General features: G+C 48.1%; 1 protein-coding gene across 1 annotated transcript in view; it reads left to right on the forward strand.

Moving 5' to 3' along the window:
- The window catches only part of FLAD1 (flavin adenine dinucleotide synthetase 1), a 166104-nt gene extending 154842 nt beyond the window's left edge, over window positions 1–11262 (forward strand). The window contains exon 9 of the mRNA XM_086947368.1: window positions 11208–11262. Within this exon, the coding sequence (XP_086803494.1) occupies window positions 11208–11247 (40 nt within the window). The 3' untranslated portion in view covers window positions 11248–11262. The remainder of the gene's footprint in view (window positions 1–11207) is intronic.
- The last annotated feature ends 971 nt before the right edge of the window (window positions 11263–12233 follow it).

Raw genomic sequence — 12233 nt, forward strand, 5'->3', positions numbered from 1 at the left:
TTGGGCTTTGGAAGAGGAGCAACAGCTTCGCCATGCTAACATCCGGCATTTCTGTTGATGTTTGGGTGAAGGAGGGCAGCAGGCGGTAACTATCTCTGGGTCCTCACACTGAATCTCTCTCCCGCTATCTGTAGCGACCCCCCACCCCCCCTGCGTGGCAGCCTGGTTGTGTCCCAGACTAATACTCATTTGTGGCATCATCAGCCTCCTCCAGCCAGATCCATCTTAACTTCAGCCGCAGGGCACAGCATACACACCAACAAGGTTGGGCGCTAAGCCTGGCTTTCTCCGGGACACCTAGAAATCATTCCTCATACCTCACAATTGCCCACACTGATTCCTACAGACATTCCTATGGCTGAGCGTAGGAAGCAAATTTCGACTTAATCGGAGTCCAGAGCACCAGCCTCCACTAATCTCCGCTTTCCTGAATCTCCCAGGCAGCTCACACCATGCAGCTCGCTCTTCGCTTGATAGTCAGATTTGCAAATGGGGATGCACCATGTTCCTCTACCTGCTCAGTGCCATCTAATCCGGGCCAGAGTTTGGGAAAGCTGACCCCAGTTATCAGCCTCCAGACCAGATCTTCCTAGACGCCACCTTGGAGTTTTTTCTTGGGGTTGCAGACAGTGGCATGTGACTAGGCCATATTCTGTGGATTAAGGTTGTTTACTATTCGTGTCCCATGGCCACTGTACTATTGCACTGCAATTGACATGGCCAAGTTCTACCTTTTAGTATTTCACTGTCTCCTGATAGCGAGGTCCAGCAGCTAAGGTTTTTACGGAGGAGATTAGATAATCAAAAGTAAGTGTAATACAATTGGAAACAGTTAATAAATAGAATGTCCAGCACCTTTATTGTTAAAAAATGAAAAAAGGATTTGGATAATCGAAAGAAAATAAACTCTCAAAGGTTTTAAAAAGTGGCCAATAAGTGCCAATCAATTTCTAGGCCAGCGAAGCAACACAAAATATGGTTGTAGCACCTACGTGCTATGCTCCACAAAAACAGCCAACTAGGAACTCTGTGGTCAAAGTTATTCTAGTGGGGTGTTTGGCTGTACTTGGGACTTGTTTGTGGTGTTCGGAATGCGATGCTAGTCAGTGGTGCCTTTCAGAAAGATTCAATGTATCTGTAACATATCATTTCAGCCCTCTGAATCTGTGGCAGAGATTTGCATACAATGTTTTTCTGAGGAACCCAAGCCGTCTTCACTGGCCAGAAACTCTATCACCCAAACAAAGTAGTTTCCCCATAGCATCATTTCCCTATAAGGACTTTTGAAGGCTCCAAAGGGTAACTTATTTATTGGGAAATACGGATGTCTGTTTTTATTCGTGCCCGCTGGCGGGGCACAAGGCTATTTTTCTGGAGTCCAAAGTCTGTAATGGGGAAACCATGTGCGAGGGCACTTGCAAATGGCATCGGGAAGAAGGGTTTTGGGGGGCAGTGGCTTACTGACTGACAGTCAGAAGAAGAGGATCTTGATTGCATCTTCAACTGATGACCTCTTTGGAATGGGAGCACCTGGGAAGATTTTAATGGTGACAGAATAAGGGCATTGTCCTCCTCGTGTTGATGCGATCGGGCGCTAGGAATTAAAGTCCAGATTTCACAAGACCAAAAAGGACGCAGAGAAGGTATGTAGGAGGCAGATGCAGGCAGTGGAGCAGCTTCTCGACCCCTATGAACGGTATGGTTCCTGGGCAGCTTGGGTGGGGTGAGCTGGTGGCCCCCTAGCAAGGCTCAGTTCACCAAGCAGGACCAATCCTGGATCTTCGGGGTCTGCTCTCCTGATGCTGGTACACCAGTCTCCTCGGTGACGAATCAAACCATTAAACACTGTAGTGTCCAACTAAGCCAGACTTTTCCTGTTCTGGGGCTGCATTTGAGAGAGTGCCCCAGGGTGCAATGGGCTTTTGCACCCACTTCCTGTGCCACAGGGGTAATATGGTGTTATTAATAGGATAGCAGGTGTTTATGCGTCTCCTTCTATAATATGGATTCCACAGTGCCTATTTTGGTCTAGAATTCCATCATTGGAATTGGGCCCCATATAAATAAGAAATCACTTTGGCTTTGCACCTACATTGTATTACTGTCAAGGGCGCAGAGTCAAAGAAGTTGTGTTGTCGCATTTTCTGTGCACCACTTAGAGCTGGCGCACAGTCAGGGCACCCAGTCTCCCTCCTTCCTCAGACCACGTCCAGAGAATGTGGAATGCAGAGACCGCCGAGCACCCCCCTGCATGTAGGTTCAGTAATGTACTGCACTCACTGGAACGTCAGTGTTTCCAGTGAAACACTAAGCTGAAAGGTGTGGCACAGGTGCCAGACCGGCTGACTCCAGAGCGCAGGTCTCACAGTTCGATCCCCGGCGCCCTCGGCAGCTCAGCATTATGTGACTCTGGGTAATTATCAAGAAGGAAGGAGGGACCAGGAGCCATGTTTAAACAGGTCCTGCACACAGGCTCCAAAATAGAACTGTGTAACGAGTCGTGACACAGACTGGGTAATTGCTCACTTAATCTCCCCGACAGCCCCCCAGCGCCTGGAAGCCCTTATGGGGGAGATGACGTTTGCGTTTTACAAATGTGGAATTAATAATTCTTATAAGCTGCGGTTTCAAACTCAGCACTGTTGTCCACTAATGGGCTCTCCTCTGCGCCACTGTGAACCGTCACAATGGCATTTTTATTTTGTATATTTTGGTGGGCTGCACTGGTCTGCTTCAGGGGCTCTCACTTAAGGGTCACCATGGCACATGCAGGAACAAAGTGCCTGATATGTAATTTGGGCTCTGGTGGCCAAGTCTTTTTGAGGTTGAACCTTGTGCATGTCCCAAACAGGATGAAAGTAAAGGACTCCAGCAGAGCTTTTACAAGATGGTGTTGTTAGCCAGTGCCCCTCACTAGAAATCATACTGCCACCAATGTCTGTCCTGCATAGTCTTGTTGGAGAGGGCCTTAGTCACTCTTACAAAAGAGGCTAATTTGTTGATAACCATAAACCACACCCAGCTCCGAGATTGACAAAAGCACAAGGTTACCATGAGATCCTACTATAAGCAGTGCTTAATTTGAGCCTGTGATTTCCGGTGCTTGGCACCGGCACTTTGTCAGCACTGGCACTTATGACAGTCTGCCACATGGTGGCCCTGTGTTACCTAATTTACAAATGAGCACAAACGCAGTTGTTTATTAATACAATATACATAAAAAAATGACAATACCTGCGTCACAAACTATTCCTATAGCTTTGGGGGCCTGAATTAGTCTGAATTATCACACTTGTAGGAGTGAGATGGTTAGTAGTTGTGTTGGTACTGTCATTGGCAGAGATGTAAAGGGCAATGGGTGGTGCAAGGTGCAGTGTCCTCCTGATGAGGGCCCTGGCACTTATGTTTTTTTATTTTAAACCAATTAAGCACTGCCTGTATGCTTGTAGGATTATCAATGCCAGGGGTGTATATACACATAGGAGGCTGCCCAGAAACGTGCAAGGCCAGGCCATCAGCGCCTCGAAAAGCCCTGCAGATAGGGTGACCAGATCTTGAGAACCAGAAACCGGTACATTTTGCAAAAATAGAAGGACATCAATTTTTCACCAAAGGTGCTGCGCAAAATGACAACTCTTATCAACATAGGAAAACAGAAGAAGCACTAAGAAAACAAATAAAATGTAATTTCTAAAGCCAGCATCACACCTGTTAATTAAATTGCTTACTTATAACAGCTGCTAACTGGCACAACTTCAGAACATCCAATAAGTGCCTCTCGCTGGTTTAAGTCGACCCCCTCTAAAAACTGGGCCTTGAGTAAAAATTACCGAAATCTGCCTGGACAGCTGGTGAAACCCCAGGACTGTCCCGGCAAATCTGAGACGGCTGGTCCCCCGACCTGTAGACGATTTTTGGACCAACAGTATGATTCCACCTCATGGCATCCAGTTCTCCTGTTGCAGTCGTGGACTGAGAAGCAGAGGTCAAGACGTGAATTTTGGTGACTGGTGGAGAATTTGTTATTTGAGCAGCACATAAGCGTCTCGTATTACATCCCTATCGGCCTCAGGTGCTCAAGCTTACCTAAAAATTGCCGTAAGAATTCTGCCATGAGTTCAGAGCTTACCAAGCAGTACTTTTGAAAGAACTGGTAAAATTCTGTTCTGTAGTAGGGGATCTCTATGTATAGTCATAATCTAGTGAATAGTCCCGCCCATGAGTGTGGACCCCAGAGTAATCAAAAATAATCTCTTAAAGTGTCACAAAATGCAGAACTGCACAGACACTTAAGAGCGAATTAAAGAAAGATAATGCAGCCTATAAAACCAGGCTACACTGTCCAGTACTTCAACTAGAAATTCCACCAAAAATCCACAAACAGCAAAGCCTGTCCAGATTTCCCTTGCCTCAGCAGCAAAAACCCCTCTGGAATGATAGAGAGGAAGACCTGGACAGATAAGCCCCATAGGCTGCCATTATGTGGCTCAGAACAGGATACTGTGCCTTTAAGAGAACTTTCCAGAAGTTCACAGTATCCCAGAATGCACTGCAGGCCCCTTTTACTTAGAGTTCTTTTTTCCGGCTCCTGCAAGCAGGACCCTGGAGCATTGACCTCTCCCTTTTCAAGGGTTTATTGGTGATTTTTCACTTTTTTGTCAAGTTTTTGAGTGCTTTTCTAAAGTACTTTGGTGCTTTCTTCCTGTTAATCCTTTGGTGCACTCTGTGATTGTCATTATGCCTGCATTATTCGACAAATGTCCAGAGTGCTCCAGGATGAAGGCCAAATCGGATCCACATGAGGTGTGTATCCTCTGCCTTCCTTCTTCCCATGTCCCAGGAGTGTGTGATTTGTCAAGGCTTCTCTGGCAGGACCGTGAAGGACAGAAAGAAGATTAGGCTTCAGGGCCTTGAGGAAAGAAGCCTGAAGGCGCAAGGTGGGTCTGGAGGGGCTTCCTCTGCCCGTGCTGAGGCCTCTGGGGGGGCTCCCCAGGGGCAGGAAGACCAGCAAGCATCACCATTCTCCGTCTGGGTTGATTGCACCGACTACAACGTCGAGAGGGATGACTACAGTCTGTTCCCCGTCTCCCCAGGGCTCTGGTTCGAAGCGGCGTCGACGCTCGACGTCGAAGGAACTGAACAGACTGCCGTCGAGGTCTCCTGTGACGATTTTGTCGTCGTCGGAGTCGACGTCGAGTGATCGACGTCGAAAGGCCCGGCGTTGGCGCTCGCCGTCCAGGTGACACCGCCGTTCGCCGGCGGCGAAAAGGAGAAGATCGTCGTTGAGGGGATCCTCGCCGTCGAAGAGAAGTTCGCCGTGGAGGCGCGGACAGCCGTCGAGGCGAAGGAGGTCGCCGTCGAGGCACAGGAGGTCGCCGTCGAGGCGCAGAAGGTCGCCGTCGAGGCGAACGAGGTCGACGTCGAGGCGAAGGCATTCGCCGTCGAGGGGTAAACGGTCTACGTTGAGGAAAAGACGCTCGCCGTCGAGGGACCGACGCTCGCCGTCCGGTCGCCGTTCTTCGACGCCGAAGAGACGGGGAAGGAGATCTGGCGCCATGGGAGGCTCGCCTATGTCCCAGGCTGGAAAGGAAGGCGGATCACCGGGTTCGGTGTACTCCATGGTGTATACTCCGTCACAGAGGCCGGTTACACCCCCGCCTCCATTACTGAGGGGACTCTCTCCGAGGGACCCTACTCCTCCTCCTCTACCACCACTGCCTCACACTATGCCTCGACCTCAGCTACCAGCAGACAAGCTGCCTCCGGTGCCTCCAAGGTCGGTCTAACAGCCTAGGCTTCCGACCCCTCCCAAGGGGACTCCTAAGCCGAAGGCCCCGGCCAAACCAAAGTCGCCCGCTCCGGTGGAATCGGCAGAACGACCAAAGCCGAGGAAGTCACGATCACGCTCCGGGCGGAGAGGAAGATCGAGGAGTCGATGTAGATCCTCCACCAGGTCAAGACGTCGCCATAGGAGGCGTGGATCTAGGTCCCGCATGGACTCCTCCAGGTCCAGGACCAGGACCTACTCTCCGACCTTGTCGGAATCCCCGGGGACATGGGTGTCTCCGGTGGACGACATCAGCACGTTCCAGGATGTTCTCCTGAGGGGGGCGGCAAAATTGGGAATCACAGTGACGGCTCCAACACCCACGACGTCCGTGATTTTTGAGACGCTTCACAAGAAGCATTTGTCTCGCCCTCTACTGCCACTAGTGCCTGGTTTGGTAGAGCCTGCGGAGGAGCTGTTCCTCACGCCAGCGGTGGTGAAGGCCGCTCCCTCCCCACTTCTGAAAAAGTACAGGGCCCCGGATTCGGACCCGGCTTTTCTGCGGATAGACCCGGTACCTGACTCTGTGATAGTGACGGCGGCCAGGAAGTTACATTCTACCTCCCCGTCCTCAACCGTACCGCCCGATAAGGAGAGTCGATGGATCGACTCAGCTGGAAGGAAGGCTTGTGGGACTGCATCCACGGCCATGAAGGCGTCCAGCGATGCAGCGTTGCTAGGGCGGTATGACCGTGCCCTGTGGGAATCCCTGCAACAGTTCACGGAACTCCTGCCGCGAGACAAGAGGGAGGACTTTCAGGAGATACTAAAAGAGGGGATGCTGGGTTCAAACCAGGTCAACAGCGCGGCTGCGGATGTCTCTCTTTTGGCTGCCCATGGGCACTGTCATGGGATTAACCAGTGGCGCCATGCTTGGCTCAGGCTCACGTCACTCAAGCCGGAGGCCCAGCAGCGGGTGGCCAATCTGCCCTTCTCGGGGAAAACCCTGTCCGGAAAGCATGCCGATGATGAGATGGCCCGCATGAAGGCGGAGGCAGAGACCCTGACGGCTGTGGGCTTGGAGAAGCCCAAAGAAAAGAAGGCCTACCGCCCGTTCCTCCGCTTTGGTGTGGGGATGGGCTTGCCATTCTATTCACTAGATTATGACTATACACAAAAATCCCCTACAACAGAAGGAGTAGTTTCTGTCCTGTAACTCCAGTTCTGTAGTAGGGGTATCTCTGTTATAGTCATAAGCGCCCGCCCTCCTCCCCGGTGGAGAGAGATATTCATGCAAGGAATGCTACAGGTCTGGCGTGTTACGCCTTCAAAAAGAACTGAAAGTAAAAGGGACCTGCAGTGCATTCTGGGATACTGTGAAGTTCTGGAAAGTTCTCTTAAAGGCACAGTATCCTGTTCTGAGCCACATAATGGCAGCCTATGGGGCTTGTCGGTCCAGGTCTTCCTCTCTATCATTCCAGAGGGTTTTTTGCTGCTGAGGCATGGGAAATCTGGACAGGCTTTGCTGTTTGTGGATTTTTGGTGGAATTTCTAGTTGAAGTACTGGACAGTGTAGCCTGGTTTTATAGGCTGCATTATCTGTCTTTAATTCTCTCTTAAGTGTCTGTGCAATTCTGCATTTTGCGACACTTTAAGAGATTATTTTTAATTGCTCCGGGGTCCACACATATGGGCGGGACTATTCACTAGATTATGACTATAACAGAGATGCCCCTAATACAGAACTGGAGTTACAGGACAGAAACTACTCCTTGTGCAATTTTCAAAGCATTCAAGATAAATCACACTCCTTTTAGTGTGTGTGGTCCAATATAAACCACAAGATGGCGCCACTGGTCAAAAAAACAAAATGAACGCAAAGCATTCCAAATACCATGAAATCAAAAAACAAAAATAATTACGCAGAGGGATGGTTTGTGTTACAGTAGATTCAAAGACCTGAAACTCATATGTAAGTAGACTGAAACAGCTGGTACTCAAAACATGGGGTTTAGCAGAGCCTTGCATTCCAAGTCACTGCCATCTGTAAGTGGCTTCCCTGCTTAGGGGACAGGGGGCTGACTGGACTTAGTGCAAGTGTTTTAACAGATGTAAAGATCTTTTTATGTCATTTAACATCAATTTCTGACTGCACAATACTTTTAAACGAATATCCTGGCAAAACAACAACCCATAATGCTATAGAAAGGAGAGGGTTCAGGTTCGGTGACTTTTTTTGTGTGGACATTTTCAGAATGTGGTAACAATAACTTGGCAAAAAAAAAAATAACGGGAAGGAGCCACCAACGTGAACAAAACAATTGGTAAATGGACTTCTACGGGTATTGTTAGGTAAAGTTAGGTAAAAAAAAAAACGTACGGTAGAGTTAAAAAAAAAATGGGATGGTCCCTCCCTCACAAAATGTAAATAAAAAAGACAGGTGAAAAAGGGGAATCATTAAATTAATCGGTAGTTTTTAGATCGCACTACTCACCCTCGAGGGTCTCAAGGAGCTGGGGGTGTGGGGGGGGGGGGAAGGGGGGGGGGGGGCAGATCCGGGTCAGTCGGAGAGCCAGGTCTTGAGGTCCTTTCTGAAAGGGTGAAGATTTGGGGCACGTCTGATGTTGACCGGGAACTTGTTCCAGGTTTTTGCTTTGGAATGCAGGGTAAGGTGATGACCCTCTAATAAAGATATCATTTTAAAAAAGGCAAACATATAGTTGTATTATCTTGAAATTAATATTATGGTATTCGTTCCAAAAACAATAAAATATGGCCCCTGACTGTAATACTCCCAAAATTATCTCTGGAGATCACTCTCAAAGTGATTAATCGACCTGAAATAATCACATGGAACCCCATCTTCTGTGCACGTGATGCCTTACCAGCCAAATAGGCCATCCCCTGGTGGGAAATAGGGTTTTATCTGAGTATCCTTGGTTCACCTTTGATGCCATGGCGTGGAAGCTGCTGTCTGTTGTCCATCCCTTCTTTCTCCTGGTAGCACATGTGCTGCACTTGTGATGGGTTAGATGTTTTTTCGGCAGAATGCTGGTGCAAGTAGATGAACGGCAGGATCTGTGTGTACAGGAGGCTCATTGGGGCTGCTGCTATGATCGAGGGGACGCAGTGGCCGGTATCGGAACCCCCTAGTATATTTGGGGCTGTAGAACTTGCAGGAGCTGCTCTTTGTGTTGGTGTTATGTTGGAGAGATCTATGCAAAAGGCATGACCCTGGAATTTCTTCGTGATGCTGTCACAGTATGGTGAGGAAGAGATGATGTGGTGACGGTTGGTGGTGTTAGTGATGGTGGTGGTGGGTAGTGCGGTCTACCATCTTTACTGGGAGCCGCCTGCTGAACATGGCTTTAGCAAGAAGAACTATTTGATGGACGGAATGCAGAACAATGTCATACATTCACCCCCGTACAGAGATCTCAACCTAAAACCATTGTTTCTTTTGCTCCCCATTCCAGTTTGAACCCAGCCATATGCAACTCAGTCTTGACTCTGCGCCCAGATCTGTGATAGGGGGTGGGTGTCTTAAGTCTTTCAGCGCTCTGTCCATCATCTCCTTGTGTTTGCTTTGTTGGCCCTAAGTTGGCAGCGTGAGCTCAGACGTGGGTCCCTTCCTTGCTCACTTTGCCACTGGATTCAAGCTGGCCTGGCTGATGGGGGCTGTTAGCCCGAAACCGGTACTAGGATGCTTGTTTCTGGTCCAGGGAAGACGTGGATTGGCAGTTCGAGCTGGACTGTTCCCATGAGGCACAGTCAAGACTGATTTGCATATAGCTGGGTCTGAATTGAGGTGGCGAAGTGAGCTAAAGAACGACGATGGATTCAACCCAGATCTGTGACTGGGGGTGAGCGTCTGAAAAGTTTCAGCGCTCCGTCCATCATCTCCTTGTGTTAAGTTTCATTGCTGAGGCTGATATTGCAGCGGTGCTGCAATATCGACCGCCAGTAATAAAAGCAGCAGTGCTTCACACTTGCACCCCCGCCCGAGCTTGCTTGTAGTTACAAATGAGTCCTGTTGGTTAGTGAAAAGAGTTGGCACTAGCAGTATATTCAAAAGAAATAAAGAAGTTGATTCTCCAAAGTTTACATATAAATGGAAGTAAACATTCAAAATAAGATGGGTGGACAAGAGTTACTAATCCTCAACATCTGTCTCAGCAATAGCGACGGGCAGAGTGTTCTTTAGATTTCTCTGCCTACATCTATTCGTTGCATTGACGAACCATTATTATTCAGGAAAGCCATTAAGACCTTTCTCTTTCCTCTGAACTAGGATCCTTTTTTTGTTTCAGCCTATCAGTCTCCTGTACAATGAACGGTCAGCGCTGGGATGCCCCTTAACTGGGACAGCTGTGCGCTTCAACAAATTTATAACATAACAGATGCGGCAAGGTAATTGCATAAAAAACAACAAACCTTCACCGTGAACCTTTAGTGAACCCTCATTGTAGTTGATAGTTGTATCCACTGATCCATGCTCACCCCTTCCATGAAGAATATGTTGGGTTACACAGGGGGTCTAATCGATTCTTTGTGGGAACTGTTGAGGCAATTGGGTCTAAGCCAAGTAAATATATGGGAGTTGGGCAGCTCAAATCTGTCTCCGTATCCATCAAGCTGCATCACGGACATTGTAGGCATTTCCAGTTCCCTTCAAATCGAGTCCTCCAAGTGGCGATGACAGGTTGAGCCTGATGATTCGTGCCTGAGCTCTGATTCGAGCATGATGCTGATGTTCAAATCAGTGGTTCTGTGGGAATCTTGCTACAATCTGTTCCAGCAAGCCAGGTTTGAAGGTTTGTGTCAGCGAGTCAGTTCTGTTGTGGTCTGGAATAAGTTGGCCTCTATTGCAGTCGCTCGACTTCCAAGTCTTAGGAGTCAGCTGCCACAGAGCATTAGCCACTGACTAGATAGTTAAAGGAAATCTGACAACTCCCAGGATGCTGGTATCTTTTCAGCACCCATTGGAGGCTAGAAACAAACCCGGAAGTACTTGTACTCTACTAGATCAGTCCCCTTTGCTTCTTTCAACCAACAGGTACCTCTTCGCAGGGCACGGCACCTCCAGCAGGTTACTCCAATGTCCCTGGGAGTGCAAGTCAAGAGGTTTTCTTGCACAACCCTGAGCAATCTTTGCAAGAGAGTAAAAAAATAGAGAATATATCAGTGTAACACACAAATCGGATGATTCCCTCACAGTGAGTACATTGATATGCCCCTCTATTCACTTGACAACAGCGCCACTTTACATCAGGACGTAATGATGCCAATAACCGCTGGAGCATCCTGTATCGTTTTTGTTGTTTTTGGACGTTGTATGTTTTTTCTTGTTGGTCCGGCTAGTCCATGTTTTGTCTGTGGTGTCCCCTTGTGTTTTGGGACCCAGATCTAGTTCCTTTGCCAATTTATTTTTTCTGCCAGTTCACAGGTCTGGGGTGGATGCAAGATGGACGTGGTTTAAGGCAAACGCTAGTGAGGCACCGACCTGACTCGCCCTGCCGGCTACCCCTTCTGGATGCCGGATCGCTCCACCGGATGCTGAATGTCTGCAGGAGCTGTAGATTGGATTGATTCCTATGGATCTTGTGTTGGTTGCAGGTCACCATGGTGTCTTTGAGTTTGAGTGCTGTGGGTGCACCACGCGTGCACAAAGTGTTTTCTGCAAGTTCAGATGACATAGATAGTAGACTCGCATATGAGACCGCCCCGTCATTCCATACAGCCTGTGGTGTGTGCAGCACGAAGGCAACATAAGTTACATGGATTTTCGATGAAAAGCACATCCAACAGTGGACATAGGAATTATACAGTACAGCGATTACAGGTTAAATGCAGCCTGCATACAGCCAGATATGGCATTATACATGCATACGGATCAGAGAAATCACATGCATTAGTACGAGCATGCGTTCAGCAGAGCTGTCCGTTCTACATACATCATACAAGCCAGCTATTTGCATGAGTCCTGTATTACCTACAATAATAGTGCATTCTGCTAGCTGATCCTTACAGTGCAGCGGTCACTTAATACATGCATGTTCATGGATAACAGCCGTCAACTGGTTCTTGCATTTTACAGCAGGCCTTTTCTGTGCTACATGCATATTAAACATAGTCTACATATCGCATCTTACATTCATCTCAGGTACCACGTTATCATACTTTGCATGTAACACACGGCCAACTCAGCTGTCATGAATAGTGTATACAAGATAGACATCATGGTACCTATAAGTCGCAGTACAGCAGTGACATGCTACATACATGTAGATTAAGTTTAACACTAGTATTACAAGCTCCATATATATATATATATATACATACATATATATATATATATATATATATATATATATATATATCTGCTCCGATTCCGTATCCAGGGACAATGTCCACACGGCAAAGAAGCACTCGCGGGAAACAGTTTGGGTTATTTTATTCGAACAC

This window comes from Lissotriton vulgaris, chromosome 12, assembly GCF_964263255.1.
Source record: "Lissotriton vulgaris chromosome 12, aLisVul1.2, whole genome shotgun sequence".
NCBI lineage: Eukaryota > Metazoa > Chordata > Amphibia > Caudata > Salamandridae > Lissotriton > Lissotriton vulgaris.